Source organism: Chiloscyllium punctatum, chromosome 1 (assembly GCF_047496795.1).
Source record: "Chiloscyllium punctatum isolate Juve2018m chromosome 1, sChiPun1.3, whole genome shotgun sequence".
NCBI classification, from domain to species: domain Eukaryota; kingdom Metazoa; phylum Chordata; class Chondrichthyes; order Orectolobiformes; family Hemiscylliidae; genus Chiloscyllium; species Chiloscyllium punctatum.
In genome coordinates this window covers 38,206,631-38,233,662 of record NC_092739.1, presented here as the reverse complement: position 1 = coordinate 38,233,662, position 27,032 = coordinate 38,206,631, and the positions used below count along the sequence as shown (strand labels likewise).

Sequence of the window (27,032 nt, the reverse complement as noted above, 5' to 3'; positions counted from 1 at the left end):
CCGTGCGAGAGAGAGCGCGAGAGCACAAGACAGCGCGAGAGAAGGTGCGAGAGAGAGCAAAAGAGAGCGCGAGAGAGAGCACAACAGCGCACGTGAGAGCGAGAGTGTCCATGCGAGAGAGAGCGAGAGAGAACGAAAGAGCGCGAGAGAGAGAGAGCGCGAGAGAAGGCGCAAGAGGGTGCGAGAGAGCACGAGAGAGGGCGCGAGAGAGCGCAAGAGAAAGCGCGAGAGAAGGCGCGAGAGAGACCACGCAAGAGAGCCCGAGAGAGAGCACAAGAGCACACGTGAGAGCGAGAGTGCCCGTGCGAGAGAGAGCGCGAGAGCACAAGACAGCGCGAGAGAAGGTGCAAGAGGGCGAGCGAGAGGGCGAGCGAGAGCGTGAGATGCGAGAGAGAGAGCGCAAGAGAGAGTGCGAGATGTGAGAGAGCGCGAGAGCGTGAGATGCAAGAGAGCGCGAGAAAGTGCGTGAGACAGCGAGTGCGAGAGAGAGCGCGAGAGAAGGCGCGAGAGAGCACGAGAGAAGGTGCGAGAGAGAGCACAAGAGCGCGCGAGAGAGTGTGCAAGAGAGCACGAGAGAGAGCACAAGAGCGCACGTGAGAGTGAGAGTGCCCGTGCGAGACAGAGCGCGAGAGCACAAGACAGCGCGAGAGAAGGTGCGAGAGAGAGCAAAAGAGATCGCGAGAGAGAGCAAAAGAGAGCGCGCGAGATAGCAAGACAGTGCGCGCGAGAGAGAGAGAAAGTGCGAGAGAGAGAGAGAGAGAGGGAGCGCGAGAGGGAGCGCGAGAGCGAGAGATCGCGATATCGCAATATCGAGAGAGCGAGAGAGAGACGGCGCGAAAGCGCGCAGGAGAGAGTGAGGGAGAGCGAGCGAGCGTGCGAGAGCGCAAAAGCGAGCGTGAGTGAGAGCGCGTGAGTGAGAGAGCGAGAGAGAGCGCGAGAGCGCGAGCGCGAGAGATAGATCGCGCGAGAGAGCACGAGAGTGCGAGAGAGAGCACGAAAGTGTGCGCTGGTACGCGAGAGCACGAGACAGCACGAGAGAAAGCGTGAGGGAACGAGAGAGCGCAAGAGAAAGCGTGAGAGAGCGAGAGTGAGAGAGAGCGAGCGCGAGCGAGAGAGAGATCGCGATCGAGAGAGAGAGAGAGAGAGAGATCGCGAGAGAGAGAGAGCGCGATTGAGAGAGAGGGAGCGCGAGACGAGAGTTCGCGATATCGCGATATCGAGCGCGTGAGAGAGAGCGTGAGAGAGCGAGAGAGAGAGACGGTGCGAAAGCGCGCAGGAGAGAGTGAGGGAGAGCGAGCGAGCGTGCGAGAGCGCAAAAGCGAGCGTGAGTGAGAGAGCGAGAGAGCGAGAGAGAGCGAGCGCGAGAGAGCACAAGAGCGTTCGAGTGCGAGAGAGAGCATGAGAGCATGCGCGGATGCGCGAGAGCACGAGACAGCGCGAGAGAAGACGCGAGAGAGAGCGAAAGATAGCGCGAGAGAAAGCGTGAGGGAACGAGAGAGCGTGAGGGAATGAGCGCGAGATAGAGCGAGCGCGAGATGAGAGCGAGCGCGAGATGAGAGCGAGCGCGAGATGAGAGCGAGCGCGAGATGAGAGCGAGCGCGAGATGAGAGCGAGCGCGAGATGAGAGCGAGCGCGAGATGAGAGCGAGCGCGAGATGAGAGCGAGCGCGAGATGAGAGCGAGCGCGAGATGAGAGCGAGCGCGAGGTGAGAGAGAGCGAGCGCGAGAGAGAGAGAGTTCGCGAGCGCGAGAGAGAGAGTTCGCGAGTGCGAGAGAGAGAGATCGCGAGCGCGAGAGAGAGTTCGCGAGCGCGAGAGAGAGTTCGCGAGCGCGAGAGAGAGAGAGAGAGAGAGAGAGATCGCGAGCGCGGGAGAGAGAGAGAGAGAGATCGCGAGCGCGGGAGAGAGAGAGAGATTGCGAGCGCGGGAGAGAGAGAGAGATCGCGAGCGCGCGAGAGAGAGATCGCGAGAGAGATCGCAAGAGCGATACAGCGCGGGAGAGATCGCGAGCGCGAGAGAGATCGCGAGCGCGAGAGAGATCGCGAGCGCGAGAGAGATCGCGAGCGCGAGAGAGATCGCGAGCGCGAGAGAGATCGCGAGCGCGAGAGAGAGAGCGAGAGAGCAAGAGTGAGAGAAAGAGCACGAGAAAGAGAGCGCGAGAGCACGTGAGAGCGCGCAAGAGCATGAGGGAAGGTGCGAGAGAGCGTTCGAGAGAGCGCGCGAGAGAACGAAGACCGCAAGATAGAATGAAAGAGCGCGAGAGCAAGCGCGACAGTGCTCGCGAGAGAGAGCGCGAGAGCGAGCGAGAGTGCGCAAGAGAGAGAGCGAGCGCGAGAGAGAGGGAGCTCGAGAGGGAGCGCGAGAGATCGCGATAGAGAGTGCGTGAGAGAGCTTGATACAGCGAGAGAGAGACGGCGCAAAAGCGCTCAGGAGAGAGTGAGGGAGAGAGAGAGAGCGTGCAAGAGCGCAAAAGCGAGCGTGAGTGAGAGAGCACGAGAGAGAGAGCGAGCGAGCGCGAGAGAGAGAGCACAAGCGCGAGAGAGCACAAGAGCGTTCGAGAGAGTGCGAGAGAGAGCACGAGAGCGTGCGCGGGTGCGAGAGAGAGCGAAAGAGAGCGCGAGAGAAAGCACGAGAGAAATCGTGAGGGAACGGGAGAACGAGAGAGCGCGAGAGAAAGCATGAGGGAATGAGAGCGCGAGAGAGAGAGAGAGCGCGCGAGAGAGAGAGAGAGATCGCGAGCGCGAGAGAGATCGCGAGCGCAAGAGAGAGAGTTCGCGAGCACGAGAGAGAGAGCGCGAGATGCGAGAGTGCGCGCACGAGAGAGAGCGCACGAGAGAGAGCGCGCGAGAGAGAGAGAGAGAGCGCGAGAGAGAGAGAGAGCGCGAGAGAGAGAGAGAGCGCGAGAGAAGGCGCAAGAGAGAGCACGCAAGAGAGCCCGAGAGAGAGCACAAGAGCACACGTGAGAGCGAGAGCGCGAGAGCACAAGACAGCGCGAGAGAAGGTGCAAGGGAGAGCGCGAGAGGGCGAGCGAGAGCATGAGATGCGAGAGAAAGAGCGCAAGAGAGAGTGCGAGATGTGAGAGAGCGCGAGAGCGTGAGATGCGAGAGCGTGAGATGCAAGAGAGCGCGAGAAAGTGCGCGAGACAGCGAGAGTGCGCGAGAGAGCGCGAGAGAAGGCGCGAGAGAGAGCACAAGAGCGCGCGAGAGAGTGCGCAAGAGAGAGCACAAGAGCGCACGTGAGAGCGAGAGTGTCCGTGCGAGAGAGAGCGCGAGAGCACAAGACAGCGCGAGAGAAGGTGCGAGAGAGAGCAAAAGAGATCGCGAGATAGAGCAAAAAGAGAGCACGCGAGATAGCAAGACAGTGCGCGAGAGAGAGAGCTCGCGCGCGAGAAAGAGAAAGAGAGAGAGCGCGAGAGAGAGAGAAAGTGCGAGAGAGAGAGAGAGAGAGGGAGCGCGAGAGCGAGAGATCGCGATATCGCAATATCGAGCGCGTGAGAGAGCGAGAGAGAGACGGCGCGAAAGCGCGCAGGTGAGAGTGAGGGAGAGCGAGCGAGCGTGCGAGAGCGCAAAAGCGAGCGTGAGTGAGAGAGCGAGAGAGAGCGAGAGAGAGAGCGCGAGCGAGAGAGACAGCGCGAGCGCAAGAGATCGCGCGAGAGAGCACAAGAGCGTTCGAGAGCGAACACGAGAGCGTGCGCTGGTGCGCGAGAGCACGAGACAGCGTGAGAGAGAGCGAAAGAGAGCGCGAGAGAAAGCACGAGAGAAAGCGTGAGGGTACGAGAGAGCGCGAGAGAGAGAGATCGCGAGCAAGAGAGAGAGAGATCGCGAGAGAGAGAGCGCGAGCGAGAGAGAGAGAGCGAGCGCGAGAGAGAGGGCGAGCGCGAGAGAGAGAGCGAGCGCGAGAGAGAGAGCGAGCGCGAGAGAGAGAGCGAGCGCGAGAGAGAGAGAGCGAGCGCGAGAGAGAGAGCGAGCGCGAGAGAGAGAGAGCGAGCGCGAGAGAGAGAGAGCGAGCGCGAGAGAGCACAAGAGCGTTCAAGTGCGAGAGAGAGCACGAGAGCATGCGCGGGTGCGCGAGAGCACGAGACAGCGCGAGAGAAGACGCGAGAGAGAGCGAAAGAGAGCGCGAGAGAAAGCACGAGAGAAAGCGAGAGGGAATGAGCGCGAGGTGAGAGCGAGCGCGAGGTGAGAGCGAGCGCGAGATGAGAGCGAGCGCGAGATGAGAGCGAGCGCGAGATGAGAGCGAGCGCGAGATGAGAGCGAGCGCGAGATGAGAGCGAGCGCGAGATGAGAGCGAGCGCGAGATGAGAGCGAGCGCGAGATGAGAGCGAGCGCGAGATGAGAGCGAGCGCGAGATGAGAGCGAGCGCGAGATGAGAGCGAGCGCGAAATGAGAGCGAGCGCGAAATGAGAGCGAGCGCAAGAGAGAGAGTGTTCGCGAGCGCGAGAGAGAGAGTTCGCGAGCGCGAGAGCGAGAGAGTTCGCGAGCGCGAGAGCGAGAGAGTTCGCGAGCGCGAGAGCGAGAGAGTTCGCGAGCGCGAGAGCGAGAGAGTTCGCGAGCGCGAGAGCGAGAGAGTTCGCGAGCGCGAGAGCGAGAGAGTTCGCGAGCGCGAGAGCGAGAGAGTTCGCGAGCGCGAGAGCGAGAGAGTTCGCGAGCGCGAGAGCGAGAGAGTTCGCGAGCGCGAGAGCGAGAGAGTTCGCGAGCGCGAGAGCGAGAGAGTTCGCGAGCGCGAGAGCGAGAGAGTTCGCGAGCGCGAGAGCGAGAGAGTTCGCGAGCGCGAGAGCGAGAGAGTTCGCGAGCGCGAGAGCGAGAGAGTTCGCGAGCGCGAGAGCGAGAGAGTTCGCGAGCGCGAGAGCGAGAGAGTTCGCGAGCGCGAGAGCGAGAGAGTTCGCGAGCGCGAGAGAGAGAGAGTTCGCGAGCGCGAGAGAGAGAGAGTTCGCGAGCGCGAGAGAGAGAGAGTTCGCGAGCGCGAGAGAGAGAGAGTTCGCGAGCGCGAGAGAGAGAGAGATCGCGAGCGCGAGAGAGAGAGAGATCGCGAGCGCGAGAGAGAGAGAGATCGCGAGCGCGAGAGAGAGAGAGATCGCGAGCGCGAGAGAGAGAGAGATCGCGAGCGCGAGAGAGAGAGATCGCGAGCGAGAGAGAGAGAGAGATCGCGAGCGAGAGAGAGAGAGAGATCGCGAGCGAGAGAGAGAGAGAGATCGCGAGCGAGAGAGAGAGAGAGATCGCGAGCGAGAGAGAGAGAGAGATCGCGAGCGAGAGAGAGAGAGAGATCGCGAGCGAGAGAGAGAGAGAGATCGCGAGCGAGAGAGAGAGAGAGATCGCGAGCGAGAGAGAGAGAGAGATCGCGAGCACGGGAGAGAGAGAGATCGCGAGCGCGGGAGAGAGAGATCGCGAGCGCGAGAGAGAGAGTTCGCGAGCGCGAGAGAGAGAGATCACGAGCGAGAGAGAGAGAGAGATCGTGAGCAAGACAGAGAGATCGCGAGCGAGAGAGAGAGAGAGAGATCGCGAGCGCGGGAGAGAGAGAGATCGCGAGCGCGGGAGAGAGAGAGATCGCGAGCGCGGGAGAGAGAGAGAGATCGCGAGCGCGAGAGAGAGAGATCGTGAGCGCGAGCGCGATAGAGCGCGAGAGTGATCGCGAGAGAGCAAGACTGAGAGAGCAAAAGTGAGAGAGCAAGAGTGAGAGAAAGAGCAAGAGAGAGAGCGCGAGAGAGAGCGCGAGAGCACGTGAGAGCATGAGAGAGCGCGCAAGAGCACAAGGGAAGGTGCGAGAGAGCGCTCGAGAGAGCACGCGAGAGAACGAAGACCGCAAGATAGAACGAAAGAGCGCGAGAGAGAGAGTGAGCGCGAGAGCGTTAGATGCAAGAGAGCCTGAGAAGTGAGAGAGCGCGAGAGCGAGCGTGACAGTGCTCGCGAGAGAGAGCGTGAGAGCGAGCGAGAGTGCGCGAGAGAGAGCGAGAGAAAGGGAGCTCGAGAGGGAGCGCGAGAAATCGCGATAGAGAGTGCGTGAGAGAGCGAGAGAGAGACGGCGCGAAAGCGCTCAGGAGAGAGTGAGGGAGAGAGAGAGCGTGCGAGAGCGCAAAAGCGAGCGTGAGTGAGAGAGCACGATAGAGAGAGCGAGCGAGCGAGCGCGAGAGAGAGAGCGCAAGCGCGAGAGAGCACAAGAGCGTTCGAGAGAGTGCAAGAGAGAGCACGAGAGCGTACGCGGGTGCGAGAGAGCACAAGACAGCACGAGAGCACGAGACAGCGCGAGAGAAGGCGCGAGAGAGAGCGAAAGAGAGCGCGAGAGAAAGCACTAGAGAAATTGTGAGGGAACGAGAGAACGAGAGAGCGCGAGAGAAAGCATGAGGGAATGAGAGCGCAAGAGAGAGAGAGAGCGCATGTGAGAGAGAGAGAGAGAGCGCGCGAGAGGGAGCGCGCGAGAGGGAGCGCGCGAGAGGGAGCGCGCGAGAGGGAGCGCGCGAGAGGGAGCGCGCGAGAGGGAGCGCGCGACAGGGAGCGCGCGAGAGGGAGCGCGCGAGAGGGAGCGCGCGACAGGGAGCGCGCGACAGGGAGCGCGCGACAGGGAGCGCGCGACAGGGAGCGCGCGACAGGGAGCGCGCGACAGGGAGCGCGCGACAGGGAGCGCGCGACAGGGAGCGCGCGACAGGGAGCGCGCGACAGGGAGCGCGCGACAGGGAGCGCGCGACAGGGAGCGCGCGACAGGGAGCGCGCGACAGGGAGCGCGCGACAGGGAGCGCGCGACAGGGAGCGCGCGACAGGGAGAGCGCGACAGGGAGAGCGCGACAGGGAGAGCGCGACAGGGAGAGCGCGACAGGGAGAGCGCGACAGGGAGAGCGCGACAGGGAGAGCGCGACAGGGAGAGCGCGACAGGGAGAGCGCGACAGGGAGAGCGCGACAGGGAGAGCGCGACAGGGAGAGCGCGACAGGGAGAGCGCGACAGGGAGAGCGCGACAGGGAGAGCGCGACAGGGAGAGCGCGACAGGGAGAGCGCGACAGGGAGAGCGCGACAGGGAGAGCGCGACAGGGAGAGCGCGACAGGGAGAGCGCGACAGAGAGAGCGCGACAGAGAGAGCGCGACAGAGAGAGCGCGACAGAGAGAGCGCGACAGAGAGAGCGCGACAGAGAGAGCGCGACAGAGAGAGCGCGACAGAGAGAGCGCGACAGAGAGAGCGCGAGAGTACGAGACGGCGCGAGAGAACGCGAGAGCGAGAGCGCGAGAGGGCAAGAGCGAGGGCGAGCAAGAGAGCATGCGATAGCGCAAGAGAGAGCACGCGAGAGAGAGAGGGCGAGAGGGCGAGCGAGAGGGCGAGAGAGCGCACAAGAGAGAGCGAGAGCAAGAGAGCGTGAGCGAGAGAGCGAGAGAGCACGCGAGAGCGAGCAAGCGAGAGAGAACGCGAGTGCGATGCGGCAAGGGCGCAATGGGGCAAGGGAGAGAGTGAGAGTAAGCGTGAGAGAGAGTGGGAGAGGGAGTGTGAGGGAGAGCGAGGGAGGCTGTAGCTTGCAGAATGTGTGCGTGTACCGTGCGCGTGCGTGTTTGTGTTTTCTTTCCCTAGAGCTCGAAATCCAGGGGTATTTTTACGTTATTTTTCACTATAAGAATTTAAGATGTTTTTTGAGAGAGAAATTTCTCAAGAAACCGTTAGTGATGGGTGCATTTTGAAGATGCAGTGTTGGATTGGTTTAGGCTGAAATGAATGAGAATGGATTGTTTGTATTAACTAGCTGCAAATGAGGACACTTAGGAATCGAGAGATTGGTAAGGGACAATTGCAAGTTATAAAGTTAAGGATTGCTTATACTTTTGATAAAGCACTATGAGAACAAAGATAATACATTAGTTGGACTGAAATTTATCATAGGATGGATAAAGGGACTGCAGTTGAGTAAGAAATTTCCAGTGGCAAGAAAAGATATTGTAAAAATCTTTTTTTCCCATTTCTCAGAAATTTATTGACTAAATTGCCAAAAGAAGGTACCTTTGATATACGTATGTGCAATGAGATGGAAGGACTAATTAAGAACTACAAGCCAAAAGATAAATCTAAAAATAGAAACCAAAAAAGGGATCAGGACATGGAAATACTGAAACTTTTCACGGAAGAGGGTGAGGAATTGAAGGTAGCTTGTCAGGTACCTGTGGTGAGTAGGAAAGCTGCAAAAGAACAAGCTGAGCAGTTCCAGGAAACAGAAAAGCAGGAATCAGCTCTCCCTCCCCCCCCCCAACCCATACCCAGATGTGGAGTAGTTGAATAGACCTTCTCCCTACTCAAACGAAGATGCATTGAAGCAGCGTCCAGTAATAAAGGGGACAGTAGAAATAGAGGGACAGTTAGAATGGGATGGAACTGCTGGAGACAAAAATGAACTGAGGGAAAGAAGAGAAAGACAGAAAAGGGACAGGCAGGAGCAAATAGAAGCTATACAATGAGAGCATGAAAAGCTGAAACAAGAGATTAGTGTGCTATGTGGGCTAAGGGAACAAAAAGCAATTGAGGAATACTCATTGTGATATGAAAGAAGGGCTGAAGAGAAAAGCAGTGAAGGTGTAGCAGAGCAAGCAGAAAGGGATGACGGCAGACAAGGAAAGAAAAAGGCCCCAGTACCTAAAGAATGGGAGGAATTAGAAATAGCATCGGACTCAGAGCCTGAGGGGGAATTATTGAGAAGTAGTGTTGGTAAAGGGAAAAAGGGCCAACAGGGAAGGATGCTACCACTCCTCATAAAAGAGGGGAGAAACCCACAATACATTCCTTGGGGAACTCAGGATCTGGAAGGGCTGAAGAATGCGCTGCCCAGTTTACAGGAGGGAGCAGGAAGGTGGATCAGGGCTTTTGAAAATGAGATCACAGAGTGATTGCTGGCTATAGGAGACTTGAAGGCACTGCTGGTGAGGTTGGTAGGGCTCTCAAAGTAAAAGGAAATAATGGTCCGAGCCCATTTGAAAAATGTGGCAGACAATCCAATGATTGATGGAGTCGGGTTTGATTGAGTGAGACAGAATGTATGGCAGGCCTTAAGAGACTGTTATCCACCCAAAATGGATCCCCAGGCTCTGAGAGGGGATCCACTGGGAGAAAGTGAAAACCCAGCTGCCTATTTGGAGAAATAGTTAAAGACGTGGAGGCTGGAAACAGAGCAAGACATAAAGACTAATCAGTTGCTGACCACAATGTTCTGAAATTCCATCATTGAGCAGTGCCCTCCCAAGTCAGGTCAAGACTGGAGGTGGTGGTGGGTCTGACATCATCAATGAACCACCAGGAATTTAGAGATCATGTAGTTCATGCAGTTGAAATGTTTCGACAAGACAAAGAGAACCTGTCTGAACAGCAGGAGGAGGTGCAAAGGAAGCTGGCGCAAATGCAGCTTGAAGAGCTTAAAAAGAAAGAAAAAAAAGAGAAGGCTGAAAAGGTGTTGCCAGTAAGAACCGATACAGTAATCAACATTGGGGTGAACCAAGTGCCGGCGCAAGGGGGGTCCTATCAGGTAGCCAGACAGGGGCCAGAAATTCACATGCCAACAATGGAGGTTTTTAAAAGAAGCTTTCCCGCCGGTGACGTATCCGGGGCAGGGCAGATTTAAACAACAGCCTGAACAGAACTAGACTCCCCAAGGTCAGGGACGTAGGAATGGGGGACTAAGGTACATGATAAATAATCAGGCTCAAAGGGGGCCAGAAATGATGTGCTGGGAATGCCATCAACCAGGCCACTTTAGGAGGGATTGCCTTTACTGGACTGGGCCCTCTCTGCCCTACAGCGGGCCTGGACGGCAGGAATCCCCACTGGCCACTTTCCAGACACCTACAGGCCAGCAGAACCTGTTAACCCATATGGGATGTGCTGGGGATGCCCTGAGAACCTGGGTGGGAAGGGGCACTACCCTGTAGTAGCATGGGAGGCTGATCAAGAACCAGTAATACAAGTTAATATAGAAGGGTGGCAGACACCGGTGATGATAGATACTGGAGCTACATACACTTGTGTGCAGCCACAGTATACCTCTCACCTTCCCATGTCAAATAAATTTGTTAAAACTGTCGGATTCTCAGAGAAATCACAGTTAACTCGATTTACAGCTCCAGTAAGATTAGAAATGGAAGGTGGGAGGTCGTTCTGCCAATATTAGTGTCTAAAGAGATGCCAATTAACTTGTTAGGTAGGGATGCTTTACTACAGTTAGAGGTAAGATTGGAGTGCACACAGCAGGGCTTGGTCGTAGAAAACGCCAGTACACAATTAATGATGCAAGAAGTTAAAGATGTTAATGTTTATTGGACAGGGGATATAGCAAGTGATATTCAAGACATTAGGGGGGGTGTGGGAAGAAGAAGTGTTGACTCAAGCAAGACCACCTGAGTCTGAGCTGCACTGTACAGTGATATTTGTTGAGTCTCAGGACGAAGAAGTGAGAGAGAGAGACAATGGTGGCAGGAAGTCACTACTCCACAACATTTGAGAAGTGAAGCAATGGTATTAGGGGAGCAGGGAGTGATTCTGCAAATAGAGAGAAATGCGTTCCTGGAAAAGTGGTATAGTGTATCAGGCGCCACACCTCATGTAACCTTACTGGTAAATAAGGGATATCAACCTAAAGACTTAGGACCCATGGCCAGGCATGTAGAAACAGTCAGGGAATGGCATATGCTCACGACAGGGGTTTGGGAATCCAGGGATGGCAACTTGACAGGCAATCCGAAGGAAGTCAAAGTCACACCCCAGCGGAGCAGGCCAGTGACAGTGCAGGAAGATGATCAATATGGTAATGAGAAATTGGAGGCATTACTAGCCACTTTGTGGTCACAGAATGATACAGATCTGGGGAGACTGAATACAGCTAGCCCAGTGGAAATAAGGTTGAAACCAGGAGCTGGGACAGTAGTGAAATTTCTGACGCATGAAGTTATCCCAAGGTTGGGTATAACGTCGGAAATTAGTTCAGAAAATGGGTCTGACTTCATTCAGAAAGTAGTTAAGTTGGTGCTGCAGTCTTTGAGAATCAAACAGAGGTTTGGGTGCGTGCATCATCTCCAGTCACAGGGTATGGTGGAAAGTATTAATGGGACATTGAAAGCCAAATTAAACAAGATCTGCGCAAGCACCGACCTTAATTGGGTCGATGCACTGCCGCTGGCACTAATGAGTTATCGCATGCAGACTAATCGCATGACCAATCTGACACTGCATGAGATGCTCACAGATAGACTTATGCCAGTGCCCAAGTGGAGAGGCCCATACGAAGGGCCGAGCTTGGAGCAGTTAATCTTAGAACTTAAGCAATATATGCAGCAGCTAACTATGATGCACGAGACTATCCACCTGCAGGAAACACAAAGAGAACCAACACCTGTCAATGAGAAAGGACCCATTAAACCCGGGGATTGAGTGCACGTGCAAGTTTTTCAAAGACGCTGGAATGAGCAGAGGAGAAAGGGACCTTTTGTGGTGACTAAGGCATCACCTACCGCCATCCAACTGGAAGGACGACACATATGGTACCACCTTAATCATTGTACTAAAGCTCTCCCACTAGCACAAACTAACTCTAACACTGAGGTAAGTGGAGCTGAGGCCGAGGAACTTGGACACGGGCAAGCCACACAGGAGGGTAGTACCCCTCAGGTACAGGTGAAGTTCTTGGGGATACTGATCATTCCAGAAATTATTGTGATGGAGATGTGGAGCATAGTTCTCCTGTCAGCAGGGATGGGGAAGGCATGGGGGGTGCTCCTGATACCACCCTCTCTGATGCCAGGCCTGCATACTCAGACTTGGAGACCATTAACTGGGCAGACCTGGACTGGTAATGCCAGGGTCATTCAGGCTGGGAGGCAAAGATGTATTAGAAGTGCAGACCTTGCTGCCCTAACATGGGTACACTCCCGTGACAATCACGAGTATCAATGGGCAAACAATACGGTTGTAATGATGGCTACACAGGACTGTTTCTTGTGTACAAAAGCAACCCCCTCATACTCTGTTGTCCCTATGCCTTATAACGCAACCACCTGTACTCAATGGGGTTTGCAGCATTCTAGCCGATGTCTTAATCCGGATGATTCATCAACTTACAGGCAATCCTATTGCCCGTTTTGGTGCCTCCTACTTCAGGCCTCTACATTCTATCAGTAGGATGATGTGGGCAGGCAGCAACTCCAACAGTGGCGTGGCTATAGTATCCTGTGGTCCACCAGTAAGACTAATTACATGTTCCCTGTGGCTGCTTTCAGGATACAGGAAGGATTAAGTTTTGAATGCTTTTAGCGAAATGGCACCATACCAGTAGGCTATTTTAAGGGTCTTTGCGGGAATACGATTGAACTAAAGGAGGACACCACATTTAGGGCTATTTTAAATTCTCAATGTGTCCCACTGGCAGATACTTGGTGGCTGGTGGTAAGAAAGAAGGGTTGCACCGAACACTGCCCACTGACTGGAGTGGCAGCTGTTTCCGTGTAATGCTCCTACATAAGGTAGTGATATCGCCAGAGGTGCAGCTTAACGCTACATCACAGTCAGCTTTGTGCCGAACTAATCAACAGTATGTACCTGATGTGACGATTCGGATTGATAGCATATGACAGCCAAGAGGTATTCCTAAGGAGTTTTAGGCCTACAATGAGATTGCCACGGGCTGGGAGGCTCTCATCCCAGTGATAAGGGTTAGCAAGAATGCTGAATGGATTAATTACATTTATTACAACCTGCAGAGATTTATCAATTATACTGATGATGCCCTTGTGGCCTTGGGAGAACAATTGGATGCTACTACCAAAATGACTTGCTAAAACAGACAGGCCTTAGATTGGATACTGGCAGAAAAAGGCAGAGTTTGTGTGATGTTTGGGGAGCATTGCTGTACTTTTATACCTAACAACACTAGCCCTGAGGGATCTTTTACTAAAACAGTGGAAAAACTAAAGAATCTAAGACAGGAGCTGAAAGACAATCCGGGGTTTGGTCATCAGGCTTTTGATTGGTTGAATAATATATTCGGGTCTTGGGGAACATGGTTTGTCAAGATTGGTCTTATTATAGGTGCAGTTTTACTTGTTGTCACCTTCGTCTTTTGTTGTGCTTTACTTTTTATTAAGTCCTTTTTAGTTCGTGCCACTACACGGCAACTTGTGGTCATTTCAGCTACCCAGGAAGTACTTACTCCTCTGACGGAACCCCACTGCTCTACTATTATGATCTAACAACCGCCATGGTGCAAGGACTATGTCCACGTGGGACATCGATGATATTTCTGAAGAACACGCGGGTCCTAGACAATGGGACTATGGGATCTTGGGTCTTTTTTCCTATTCTGGTTATTGGAGGACAGGTTTTTGGCCCAAGGGACCCCAGGAATGGAGGAAGAACCCTTTAAGTCTCAGACTCCGAAACTTATTTAGTGCGTGTTGGGATCTACATTGTTTGTATTGGGCACAAGAGGGGCTGAGCTTATTGTCTTCTTTCTCTAGGTGAGACCAGTAGGTCTCAAAGGGGGGAATATGGAAAATAAAGAACATGAAAGCATGGGAAGGGCTAAAGCATGAAGACCATTGGCAATCTGTGGTCTGTGGAAGGCAGGATGGGATAAGAATAGTGGAATGGTCTTATACCAATTAGCAGAGTATGGTTAAGGCTGAAAGGTCACTATGGCTAGATGAGAAAACACAAGTAATAAAGCAAGTTTCTTTGTTAAGTGTTATTATGACAGGATGGGGACCATAAATATTTGGGACATGACATTAAAATATCTAATTAATAGTTAGTAGAGTCTGCTTGAGACAGGAGACTATTGTAGTAGATGGAATAGCTAAATATCTATCATGACAGGTTAGTCTGGGATGGAAGATCACTGTAGCAGAGTTAGCAATAAATATCAAACCATGACATTAGAATAACATAAAGTAGAATGTACAATTAAAGAGACAATGGGAACTAACATCACTGGCTTATTAGTTTACATTAGATTCCCTACAGTGTGGAAGCAGGCCCTTTAGCCCAACAAGTCCGCACCGACCCTCCAAAGAGTAACCCACACGCCCACAATCAGAGTTGAAGAGTGTGGTGCTGGAAAAGCACAGCCAGTCAGGCAGCATCCAAGGTGCAGGAGAGTCGACAGTTTGGGCAAAAGCCCTTCATCAGGAATGTGGCTCATTCCTGATGAAGGGCTCATGTCTGAAATGTCAACTCTCCTGCTGCTTGGATGCTGCCTGACAGGCTGTGCTTTTCCAGCACCATAACCAGCATTCCAACCAATTTAAATGTTCACACTAGCACATCATGGCAGTAGCTTTTAATATCTAAGATGCACTTTAAATGGTTTGCCTGAAATTCTTCGCTAGCACAGTCAAAACTCTGTGACCTCTATCACCTTGAAGATAATTAAAAATCAAACACCAGGTGATAGTCCAACAGGTTTATTTGAAACTACAAGCTTTTGGAGCACTGCTCCCTCATCAGGTAGCTAGCTTGTACTTTCAAATCAACCTACTGGACTACAACCTGGTGTTGTGTGATTTTTCAAACATCGTCAACCCCAATCCAACACTAAACTCTATATCATGGCTATCTTGGAGATAAGCAGCTGATGCAAGGGAGCACCATTTGAAAATGCCCCTCCAAGCCACACAACATCTTGACTTGGAAATATATTTGATCCTGTGAAAGAACCAAAAATCATGTAATTCTTTTCCTGGCAGCACTGTGGGTACACCTGCATCTCAGACTGCATAAATTCAAGTTGATAGCTTGGTCAACACCCAAGCATCCAAAGAAGAAAAAAAAAGATCAAATTATTTTCTTATAAATAATAAATAATCAAAAGATAACGTGCAATCTGCTTCAGCAGATTTCAAAACATTGTGTTGCAGTAAATTCCTTTGACAGTCACATGATTACAACTTTTTAAATCACAAGCAGTCACTAATTTTACAGCAACCTGGGTGACGAGTACCAATGAGTTGATATTTTCAATTGTAGGATTCAGGATTAAGATTCTGATTTGCACTTCAGGTTAGCATTAAAGTGATGAGATAACTGGCTGGAATTGGGATTTAAAGACCAACACTAACAGCTTCTGAATCACCCACCGTAACGATAACTCATGGATTATAGTTTGTTCATTACAACGATTGTAGATTAAGTTACCGTTGATATTCTCAACTATCGCAACGGTGTAAATAAGTAGATAGGCTATTTTTATACGGAGAAAGCGTTGCTGTGAAAGAGCACGAGCCTGTGAAAGTCCGGCAGTGGACAGCGAGGTGAGGGCTCGAGCGACCTCACGAGCAGTGACGGGAGCAGAGATACCGATATGGCCGCACCGTCCCCCCACCCCCACCGTCCCGTCCCGTCCCGTCCCGTCCCCAAGGAATGGGCACAGGGTCGCTGGCGAGCAGGCCTCTTACCTCCAGGTAGTATAGGTCGAGGGAGGTAACTTGCGAGTCCAAGAAACTCTCGTACGTCTCGAACTCGTTGACGATGTTGTCGACCGACGCGCCTCCATGCTCATCCTCCATGTTGTTATCGCCGTCTCCTCAGCAACCAGCATTTCCGGTGCAGGGTCACGTGTCCCAAGGGGGCGGTTCCTCTCTAGCCCAGCTGTGGGAGTGAAGTTTCCCCTTTTTCTGGGAATTGGAGATACTTTCAAAATAAAGGCAGGTAGAAGTAACAGGGGGAAGAGGGTTGCAGGTGGCGGATTAATATTGAGTTATTTGCGCAAAAATGAGCATACATCCGATGGACGAAATGGTCTCTTGAGGTTCAAAGCTTTCTGCTTCTACACGATTACTTTATGGAATCCCTACAGCGTGGAACAGGCCATTCGGCCCATCGAGTCCACACCGACCCTAAGAGCAGCCCATCCTGACAATACTGCTCCCCCGCCCCCAACACCTAATCCCTATAAACTTGTATTTCCCATGGCTCATGCACCTAGCCTGTATATCCCTCCACACAATGGACAATTTAGCACGACCAATCCATCAAACCTGCACGTCCTCGGATAGGGGGGGCCTGAGCACCCAGAGATACACCACACAGAGCTGAAAATGTGTTACTGGAAAAGCGCAGCAGGTCAGGCAGCATCCAAGGAACAGGAGAATCGACGTTTCGGGCATAACCACACAGACACAGGGAAAATGTGCAAACTCCGCACACAATTACCCAAGGCTGGAATCAGACCCAGGTCCCTGGCATTATGAGGTAGCAGTGCTAACCACTGAGCCACTATGCTACTATTAATATCTCACCACAAAAGTTGTTATTACACTCCATAAAGTCCATTGGTGAAGGATTTATCATTTATGCGCATTGGAGCTATGGCTCTTAACCCAACAGGTTTTCTCCTGTAAAGCCAAAAGAACTGGAGATGCTAGAAATCAGAAACAATGATTGAAATTGCTGAAAATGTTCAACAAGTCTGGCAGCATTTGCAGAGAGAAATCGATTAACGTTTTCAGGTTCAGTGACCCTTTCTCAAAATTGGTAGCCAGGAAAAAGTTGTTTCCTTTTGGACACAATATCAACTTCAACAATTTTAGGGGTTGAGGCACCTTCTCCCATGCTCCTACCATACCCCCACATACAAGACCTTGTTATCACATGGAGACAGTAAGAACTGCAGATGCTGGAAGCTAGAGTCAATAGACACAAAGCTGTAAAAGCAGATTGGGCAGCATCCAAGGAGCAGAAAAGTCACCGTTTCAAGACAAAACCTAGTGGGATAAGGGTGGGGGAGGAGGGATTTTGAAGCAGGTGAAATCAAAGTTGAGGCAATTGGGCTGTAAGTTTCCCAGGTGCAATATAAGATATTGTTCCTCCAGTTTCAGTTTGGCCTCACTGACAGCGGAGGAGGCCAAGAATGGACAGGTTATTGTAGAGTGAGAGTGAGAGTGGGAATTAAAAAGGATGGCAACTGGAAGTTCAGGTTGGTTGATGCATGCAGAGTGCAGATTCTCTATGAACCAGTCCCAGAGTCTGCATTTGGTATCTCCACTATCGAGGATACCACATCGTGAGCAATGGATGCATAGATGAGGTGCAGATGAATCTCTGTGGGATCTGGAAAGATTGTTTAGGTCCATGGACAGAGGTGAGAGGGAATGTATGGGGTCAGGTGCTTCACCTCTTATGGTTGCAGGGAAGGTTACTGGGTGTGTTGGTGAAGTTGGTGATGGATGTAGATTTGAGGGAGTTGCATAATGAACAATCCCTGCGGAAAACAGACAGGGGTGGAAAAGGAAATATCCTTTTGGTGGGGTCTGATTGTAGATGACAGAAGTGTTGAAGGATGATGCATTGAATTCAGAGGTTGGTGGGATGGTTTGTGAGCACTAAGGAGACTGTTGTGGTTCTGTTCGCCGAGCTGGGAATTTGTCTTGCAAACGTTTCGTCCCCTGTCTAGGTGACATCCTCAGTGCTTGGGAGCCTCCTATGAAGCACTTCTGTGCTGTTTCCTCCGGCATTTATAGTGGCCTGTCTCTGCCGCTTCCGGTTGTCAGTTCGATCTGTCCGCTGTAGTGGCCGGTATATTGGGTCCAGGTCGATGTGTTTGTTGATAGAGTCTGTGGATGAGTGCCATGCCTCTAGGAATTCCCTGGCTGTTCTCTGTTTGGCTTGCCCTATAATGGTAGTGTTGTCCCAGTCGAATTCATGTTGCTTGTCGTCTGTGTGTGTGGCTACTAACCAGCTATCCTAGCTTGTACAGGCTTTAATAAACTTTAACTGTTTGCAGAAGTTGGTGTGTGCAAATTACATCTTGTGTGAAACCTTGGGAAAAGAACCTAACAGTGTGGGGTAGACAGATGTAAAGGGCCTGTATGGTGAAAGTAAGGATGAGGTGTTGGGGGCCAGGGAATTGATAGTTTTGGAAGAGGTGGAGGGCGTGGGTTTTGTCTCAAATGTTGTTAGTGAGTTCCTAGACCAAACGGGAAAGAATGGAGTTGTGGTAGGAAGAGATGAGCTCAGTGGGGCAGGAGCAGGCAGAGGTAATGGGTTGACCAAGGCTCAGGTTTATGGTAGGAGATAGAAACTGGTTGTGCGGGGTTCATGAACTATCAGGTTGGAGGCTGTATTCGAGAGATCTCCTGAAGTGATGAGGTTGTTGATAATCTTGGAGATGATGGTTTGGTGATCAGAGATGGGGTCGTATTCGAGGGACAGTCATCTGGGAGCCATCATCTCCCAATTATCAACAACCTCATTACATCTGCACCAGCTCCCTAAATACTGTGATTTAGTGTCAATCTCCTGCCTTTTCTCATAGCCCCTGCACATGATTTCTATTAAAATAATCGTCTGACAACCTCTTGAAGGCTCTTGTGGCATAGTAGTGACCCTATCTCTGGACAGGAGGCCTGGGTTCAAGAATCACCTGCTGCCAAGGGTTCTTGTGGTACATTGGTAATGTCCTGACCTCAGAGCCAGAAGGCCTGTGTAAAGGTCCCACCTTCTCCAGAAGTGCATAATATCTCTGAACAAGTTAATATAGAAACTATCTACCTGTTGCAGAAGTGTGTAAAACATCCCTGAAAAAGTTGATTGAAAATATCAACAATCACCATCAATGCCACTGCATTTTCTTGGTAACCACTTTTTTTCACCTGCCACTTCTAAAAAGAAGAGAGCTGTTGTGGCACAGTGGAGCCAGGAGGCAAGGGTTAAAGTCCCACCTTCTCCAGAAGTGTGAAATAACATCTCTGAACAGGTTGATTAGAAAATATCAATAACCTCTTGAATGCTTCAATTGAACTTGCCTCCACTACATTCCAGACCTTAACTGGAAACTCACTGCGAGTTTTCTTTTTCACACTGCATTTTGGTAAGGTCACAAAGATTAGCATTTAAAATTAAAATGCATGGAATTGGAGAAATGTGCTGACATGGATAGATAGCTGGTTGACAAACAGGAAACAAAGACTTGCAATAAACAGGTCTTTTTCTGAGTGACAGGCAGTGAATGATGGGGTACCACAGGAATCAGTGTTTGGACTCCAGCTATTCACAATACATGAATGATTTAGAGAAAGGAACTAAATGTAATCTCTCCAGATTTGCAAACGACATAAAGCTGGGTGAACTGTGAGGAAGATGTGGAGATATTTCAATGTGATTTGGGTAATCTGTGTGAATGGGCAAAGGCATGGCAGGTAAAGTATCATATCAATAAACGTGAGGTTATCCACTTTAATAGCAAACACAGGAAGACAGAGTTAAAAATCACAGAACACCAGGTTATAGTCCAATAGGTTTAATTGGAAGCACACTAGCTTTTGGAGCGTCGCTCCTTCATCAGGTGCACTATCACCTGATAAAGGGGCGACCCTCCGAAAACTAGTGTGTTTCCAATTAAACCTATTGGACTATAACCTGTTGTTGTGTGATTTTTAACTTTGTACACCCCAGTCCAACACCGGCATCTCCAAATCATGACAGGAAGACAGGTTATTGTTTGAACAGCAATAAATTCAGAAAGGGAGAGGCTGCAACAAAACCTGGGCATCCTTGCACACCAGTCACTGAAAGTAGTATCATTCTTAATTTTGTTAGTTAGCCATCTATCATTCATCCTTCTTGTAAAGTCTTTGTTATTCAATGAAATATGTCATTGTTGAGAATTGAGTCTCCTTAAATGTCTGTAACTACTTGTCTGTCATTTCCCTTTTAACCTGTCAACCCAGTTCAGCCGGTCAGCCCTGTCTTCATACTCTTGTAATTGCTTTGATCTAACCTCAAAGCATTAGTTATGGATACATATTTCTCAAACTAAATGTAAAAATCTATCATTGTATGATCACTTTTGCCAGGTGATGCTTTACTATGAGATTTTTCATAAATTCTATCTCATTACACATTACCAGATTCAAAAGAGCCTGTTCCCTGCTAGATTCCAGAATGGACTCTTCAAAGAAACAATGTCAAATATGCTCCATCACACTTTCTCAAGGCTATGTTTGGCAATTTGATTTGTCCAACTGGTATGCAGATTAAAAGCACCCAAATAATTGCAGTACCTTTCTTGCAATGCTGTCATTTCTTGAAATAAGCTCTGTTATACTGTGTAACTACAATCTCCTCCACCAGTGATTTCTTCCCTTTACTATTTTTTACCACCAATGAAACTTATTTTATATCTATATCCAAGGGCCTAAACGTATTTTCCAGGTGAATCAGCACTTTATCTGCACCTCTCACAATCTAGTCTACTGCATTTGCTGCTTACAATGTGGTCTCCCCTACATTGGGGAAATCAAACATAAGACTGGGTGACCGCTTCGCAGAATATCTATGTTCTGCCCACAGAAAAACCCTGAGCTTCCAGTTTCCTGTGACTTTAACACACCACACTGTTCCCTGGCCAACATCTCCATCTCAGGCTTGCTACAGTGTTCCAGCGAAGCTTAGCACAAGCTGGAAAAACAACATGTAATTTTCCACTTGGGGACCCTGCTTCCCCCGGACTCAATATTGAATAAGTTTAGGGCCTGAACTCCCCCATGTCCTAGCCCGCTACCGCACACAACAAACCTTGTTATCACCTAGTCTGCCATGACAGAGTATATATTTTTAGCCACTAACAGTCTCCATCAACAGCTATTCACCCTCGTTGAATCGTTATTCATTCCTTTATCTGTCCAACTGTTCTTCTCTCTCTTTAGGCTCTATCCCCACCTATTATTTACTCCTTAACTCCTGCTCCATCCTCCATTTCAAACAAGTATGTTGTGTTGGAAAATGTACACGCTGATGGATTCTCATGTGAATGGAGCAAGAACTGCCAAGTTTTTGGTTTTGAGACTGGCTCTAATGCAATGAGGGGTACGTCGGGTTCCAAGAGATCAATTGTGTTAGGGGACTCTCTAGTCTGAGGCACAGATAGATGTTTCTGTGGCCAACAGTGAAAAATCAGAATGGTGTGTTGTCTCCCTGGTGCCAGGATCAAGGATGTCTCAGAGGAGAGTGCAGAATGTTCTCAAGGGAGACAGAGACCAGCATGAGGTCATTGTCCACATTGGAACCAATGATATAGGAAGGGAAAAGAGAGGAAGGGGAGTGGTGTTTTTGATAAAGTTGAAGTTCTAAATTGGAGAAAGGCCGATTTTGACGGTATTAGGCAAGAAGTTTTGAAAGTTGATTGGGGGCAGATATTTGCAGGTAAAGGGACGGCTGGATAATGGGAAGCCTTCAGAAATGAGATAACGAGAATCCAGAGAAAGTATATTCCTGTTAGGGTGAAAGGAAAAGCTGGTAGGTATAGGGAATGCTGGATGACTAAAGAAGTTGAGGGTTTGGTTAAGAAAAATAAGGAAACATATGTCAGGTATAGGTAAGACAGATGAAATGAATCCTTAGAAGAATATAAAGGCAGTAGGAGTATACTTAAGAGGGAAATCAGGAGGGCAAAAAGGGGACGTGCAATAGCTTTGGCAAATAGAGTTAAAGAGAATCCAAAGGGTTTTTACAAATACATTAAGGACAAAAGGGTAACTAGGGAGAGAATAGGGCCCCTCAAAGATCAGCAAGGCGGCCTTTGTGTGGAACTGCAGGAGATGGGGGAGATACTAAATGAGTATTTTGCGTCAGTGTTCACTGTGGAAAATGACATGGAAGGTATAGAATGTAGGGAAATAGATGGTGACATCATGAAAAATGTCCATATTACAGAGGAGGAAGTGCTGGAAGTCTTGAAATGTGTAAACGTGGGTAAATCCCCAGGACCTGATTAGGTGTACCCAAGAACTCTGTGGGTAGCTAGGAAAATGATTGATGGGCACCTTGCTGAGATATTTGTATCAGCAATGGTCACAAGTGAGATGCTGGAAGACTGGAGATTGGCTAACATGGTGCCACTGTTTAAGAAGGGTGGTAAAGACAAACCAGGGAACTATAGACCAGTGAGCCTGACCTCGGTGGTGGGCAAGTATTTGGAGGGAATCCTGGGGGACAGGATGTACATGTACTTGGAAAGGCAAGGACAGATTACAGATGGTCAACATGGTTTTGTGCATGGGAAATCATGTCTCACAAACTTGATGGATTTTTTTTGAAGAAGTAACAAAGAGGATTGAGGGCAGAGCGGTGGACATGATGTATATGGACTTCAGCAAGGTGTTCGACAAGATTCCCCATGGGAGACTGGTTAGCAAGGTTAGATTTTATTCAATACAGGGAGAACTAGCCATTTGGATACAGAACTGGCTCAAAGGTAGAAGACAGAGGGTGGTGAAGGAGGGTTGTTTTTCAGACTGGAGGCCTGTGACCAGTAGAGTGCCACAAGGATCAGTGCTGGGTTCTCTACTTTTCGTCATTTATATAAATGATTTGGATGTGAGCATAAGAGGTATAGTTAGTAAGTTTGCAAATGACACCAAAATTGGAGGTGTAGTGGAACAGCGATGAAGGTTACCTCAGATTCAACAGAATCTTGATCAGATGGGCCAATGGGCTGAGAAGTGACAGATGGAGTTTAGATAAATGCAAGGTGCTGCATTTTGGGAAAGCAAATCTTAGCAGAACTTATACACTTAATGGTAAGGTCCTAGGGAGTGTTGCTGAACAAAGAGACCTTGGAGTGCAGGTTCATAGCTCTTTGAAAGTGGAGTCGCAGGTAGATAGAATAGTGAAGAAGGTGTTTGGTATGCTTTCTGTTATTAGTCAGCGTATTGAGTACAGGAGTTGTCCTGTTGCAGCTGTACAGGACATTGGTTAAGCCACTTTTGAAATATTGCATGCAATTCTGGTCTCCTTCCTATCGGAAGGTTGTTGTGAAACAAGAAAGGGTTCAGAAAAGATTTACAAGGATGTTGCTCGGGTTGCAAGATTTGAGCTATAGGGAGAGGTTGAGTAGACTAGGGCTGATTTCCCTGGAGCATCGGAGGCTGAAGGGCAAACTTAAAATCATGAGGCACATGGATAGGGTAAATAGACAAAGTCTTTTCCCTGGGTTGGGGGAGTCCAGAACTAGAGGGCATAGGTTTAGGGTGAGAGGGGAAAGATATAAAAGAGACCTAAGGGGCAACGTTTTCACACAGAGAGTAGTATGTGTATGGAATGAGCTGCCAGAGGAAGTGTGGGGGCTAGTATGATTGCAACATTTAAAAGGCATCTGAATGGGTATATGAATAGGAAGGTTTCGGAGAGTGCTGGAAAGTGGGACTAGATTGGATTGGAATATCTGGTGAGCATGGACGAGTTGGACCGAAAGATCTGTTTCCGTGCTGTACATCTCTCGGACTCTGTGATATAAACCAACATTTTCCTAGCTACCATCAGTTCTGAGGAAAGGTGACTGGACCCGAAATATTAACTCTGATATGTCTTCACAGATGCTGCCAAACCTACTGAGCTTTTCCACCAATTTCTGTTTTTGTTTCTGATTTACAGCATCCACATTTCTTTTGGCTTTTATTTGTTACTTTGATTTTTTGAATCAAAATCATTTTTTTCAATTTTATACTGATCTCATCCTTCAGTAACAAAACTACCCCACAATTCTCTCCTTCCCTTCTCTTCCAAAATATAAAGTGCCTTTCAACATTCAAGTCCCAGCCTTGGTTACCCTGTAACCATGTCTCTATAATGGCTCTTCTCTCATACTCATTATTTCAATTTTCACGATTAGTTCAAAGATCTAGTTATGAATGGGATCTAAATCTGTCATTTTACCATTTCTGGTTACTGCGACTGTGTTAGTGCACTATTATGTTTGTATACTTCATCTGTTGCTATTGCACCCGGTTATCATTCCATTGCATTCTTCTTAATGTTATCAATTCTTTTAAGTAGGCACTGCTTACTAATTAATGTTAGTAGAGATCTGGGAACATGTTGTGATTCTCACTGGCTTCCATCAATTAATTTTGGGAAAACAGAAAGGTGGCAAATTTAAAGAGTTATACTCTGCATAGAAAGTTTGAGACATAACAAGCCATGGCAATCGACACAATCAGATGTCAATAACCATGCAAACAACCTGAAATCATCTAGTTAGATGCTGCAAAGCTATGTCTAAGTATCAATTTGAATTCAAAATGAATGTTGTGCTTGGGCAGTTACACACAAATAAGACAATTTCTTCATCAGTTTTAAAGAATGTACTTTGAAGTTGCAGAAAGTCAGGGACCAGAATCTACAAATGGAAATTCAAAAATGAATGTTATCTTATGACAACGAATAGAAAGCATATTGATTAGTTCCAAAAGGAATGGGACATTCAGTTTGCATTTACAAATGTAAACAATTAGTTCTGTAAATGAATATAGATTTTTTGCAGAGTTCATTCTGATTTAGTTGTTGCCAATGATCTGCAGCATTCAGATTTTCTTCTGAAAAAAGATACAAGACAGCATTTGCCTTGTGTCACATCTATTACTTACAGCTGTGATTGAATTTCAAGCAAATGGATCCAGACATTTGACATCCCTATTTCATTATTATGACATCTCTTCCTCCTTTCAATTGGCCAATAAAAATGTGATTGTTGGAAAAGAAAATAATCTATCCCAAACAGAACTATAAAGCAAAACGCCTTTAATATAATTTGTGAATGTTGATTTATCTCCAGGTTTGCAGCTTCTCTTATCTTTAGAATGCAGGATTAGCACAAAGAGATGAACATTTGACTCTAATTTGTTATTTACAGTTCAACAGCATTTGCTCTTTATTGAATTATGTTAATAAATCTATTACATAATTTATATGTAAGGGTAAACAAGCAAGAATAAAATTATCCAAATTAAAATCCAAGAGCAAAAATAAATGTTGTGTTACCATAGTTTAAACATTGTCTCTTTCTGCCTGATTTAATGTGTATATTAGAAATGAAAGAGCCGACTTTAACCTAACTAATTGTTCAAGAAGCCAAACTTATGTTTCCCTTTCTATTCCTGCTTACTGCAATTCACAGCTAGGTTTTTAATAGTGTAAAAATACTTGCTAGAGGCAACTGGGAAAGGACTTGATCAATTGTTAAATAGTGGGTAATTAAGGCAATATATGAGCAAGTGTAGCATTAAGGAGAAACAGTTGACAAAGGTGACACTGGAAAAGCACAGCAGGTCAGGCAACGTCCTAAGAGCAGGGGAGTCAACGTTTTGGGCATAAGCCCTTCATCAGGAATGCCTTTCCTGATGAAGGGCTTATGCCCAAATTGTCAACTCTCCTGCTTCTCGGATGCTGCACATTCTGGACTCCAACACAAACTTGTTTGTATCAGTCACACAGAGTGAATCTCGGAGGCAAACAGAAGCTGGACAAAATTAGGTTAAAGAACATTCATATCTTATATTCTTTCTTGTTTTCCTTATATGCCAGGAGAGGTCACTACCATGGTATTTGGTTCCCCCTTATCTGACTTACCAACTTCAGACTCCCCACTCCACCCCATTCCTGATGAAGGGCTTATGCCCAAAGTGTCAACTTTCCTGCTTCTCGGATGCTGCCTGACCTGCTGTGCTTTTCCATCACCACTCTTTTCAACTGTAGCATCAAAGAGCCTCAGCAAAACTGCAGTTAATGTGAATCAAGGGAAAACTCTCCACTGGTTGGAGTCATACCTGGCACAGAAGATGGTTGTGGTTGTCAGAAATCAACTATCTCAGCCACAGGATAGCATTGCAGGGTTTTTTCAGAAGAGTGTTCTAGGTGAAACCATCTATAGTTGTTTCATAATTTGCCTGCCCTAATCATAAGGTCAAAGTTGGATTGTCACTCATGATTGTACAGCATTAAGTACAATTGAGAATCTTCAGATACTGAAGCAATCTATATCTATACACAGCAAGACCTAAACAACCTCTAGGATTGAGTTGATAAGTGGATTGTAATATTAATACCTTCTAAGTACGAGCCAATGACCATCTCAAACACAATCTAACCATTGCCCTTGACATTCAGTAGCCTTATCATCACTGAATCTCCCATTATTAACAACTTGAAGGTTATTGTTTACAAGAAATCTGACCTGGTTTGGTTATATAAATCCTGTGGCAACAACAGCAAGTCCAAATCAAGGAATCCTGCAGCAAGTAACTCACCTACTGACTCTCCACTAACTATTCACAAGGCAAATGTTAGAAAGGTGATGGAATATTTTCCATTTTCCTGAACGGTTGCTCTTCCAACAATATTGAATAGTTTTAATACCATGCACATCAAAACAACCTAGTTAATAAGCTGACAATTTGCCACCTTCAAAATAAACACCGTTCACCACCAGTGCACAGCCCTAGCAATAATGTGTACCAAATAGAACATACACAGCAGCAACTTCCAAACCCATAAACGTTACCACCTAGGAGGTGCAAGAGAACACCATCCACCTGTAAGTTTCCCTCCAAGTCTCTCACCATCCGAACATGGAACAATATCATTGATATTTTGCTGTCAATGAATCAAGATGCTGGAACTCTAGGCCATGATGGATCATCCACATGGCACTTCTAGCTGAAGGTTTCTGCAAATGTTTCAGTCTCATCTTGTGGTTGTGTAAGACATAATTGCAGCTAAAATGCTATTAGTCTTTATTTGAAGTACAATTTGACTGTTAATTCTTGTTTAACTTTGTGTTGGTTCTAATTTGTCTTTAAGTAAAACTGAAATGTGGCTGGCAATTTTTCGCATTCGGATGTCAGTACATTTTGGTTTATAGTTGCCCCAAGGGGAGTATAACACCATTGGAGACTCAATGAAAGCAGAGATTGAAAACATTCACTGGTACATTCCACCATTAAGAAAATTCCATGTTTTCTTTTATTGGATTTTATGAGAAGATCAATATGGGTATCTGTAAGGCTCAAGTTTTATTTAAGGCAAGGATCTAACTTTAAAAGAATTGAAACAGTTGAGCACAAATTATTTACTGGCTGTATTACAACATATAGGGAATAATGTAAGATCAGGAATTAAGGGGGATGGGAGCAGTGAAAGAGAGACAGGGACAGTTTTTTCCCTGGAGCGTAGGAGGTTGAAGGGTGACCTTATAGAGATTTTTTAAGTCCTGAAGGGTATAGATAAGATTAATAACAAAGGTCTTTTTCCCTAAGGTAGGGA

At 48.3% G+C, this 27,032-nt stretch overlaps 1 protein-coding gene across 3 annotated transcripts in view; it reads right to left on the bottom strand.

Moving 5' to 3' along the window:
- Positions 1–15,539, bottom strand: part of cfap299 (cilia and flagella associated protein 299) — a 670,526-nt gene extending 654,987 nt beyond the window's left edge. For all 3 annotated transcript variants that reach the window (XM_072593545.1, XM_072593567.1, XM_072593676.1), the window contains exon 1: positions 15,392–15,539. In XM_072593545.1, the coding sequence (XP_072449646.1) occupies positions 15,392–15,502 (111 nt within the window). In that variant the 5' untranslated portion in view covers positions 15,503–15,539. The remainder of the gene's footprint in view (positions 1–15,391) is intronic.
- Positions 15,540–27,032: the final 11,493 nt, after the last annotated feature.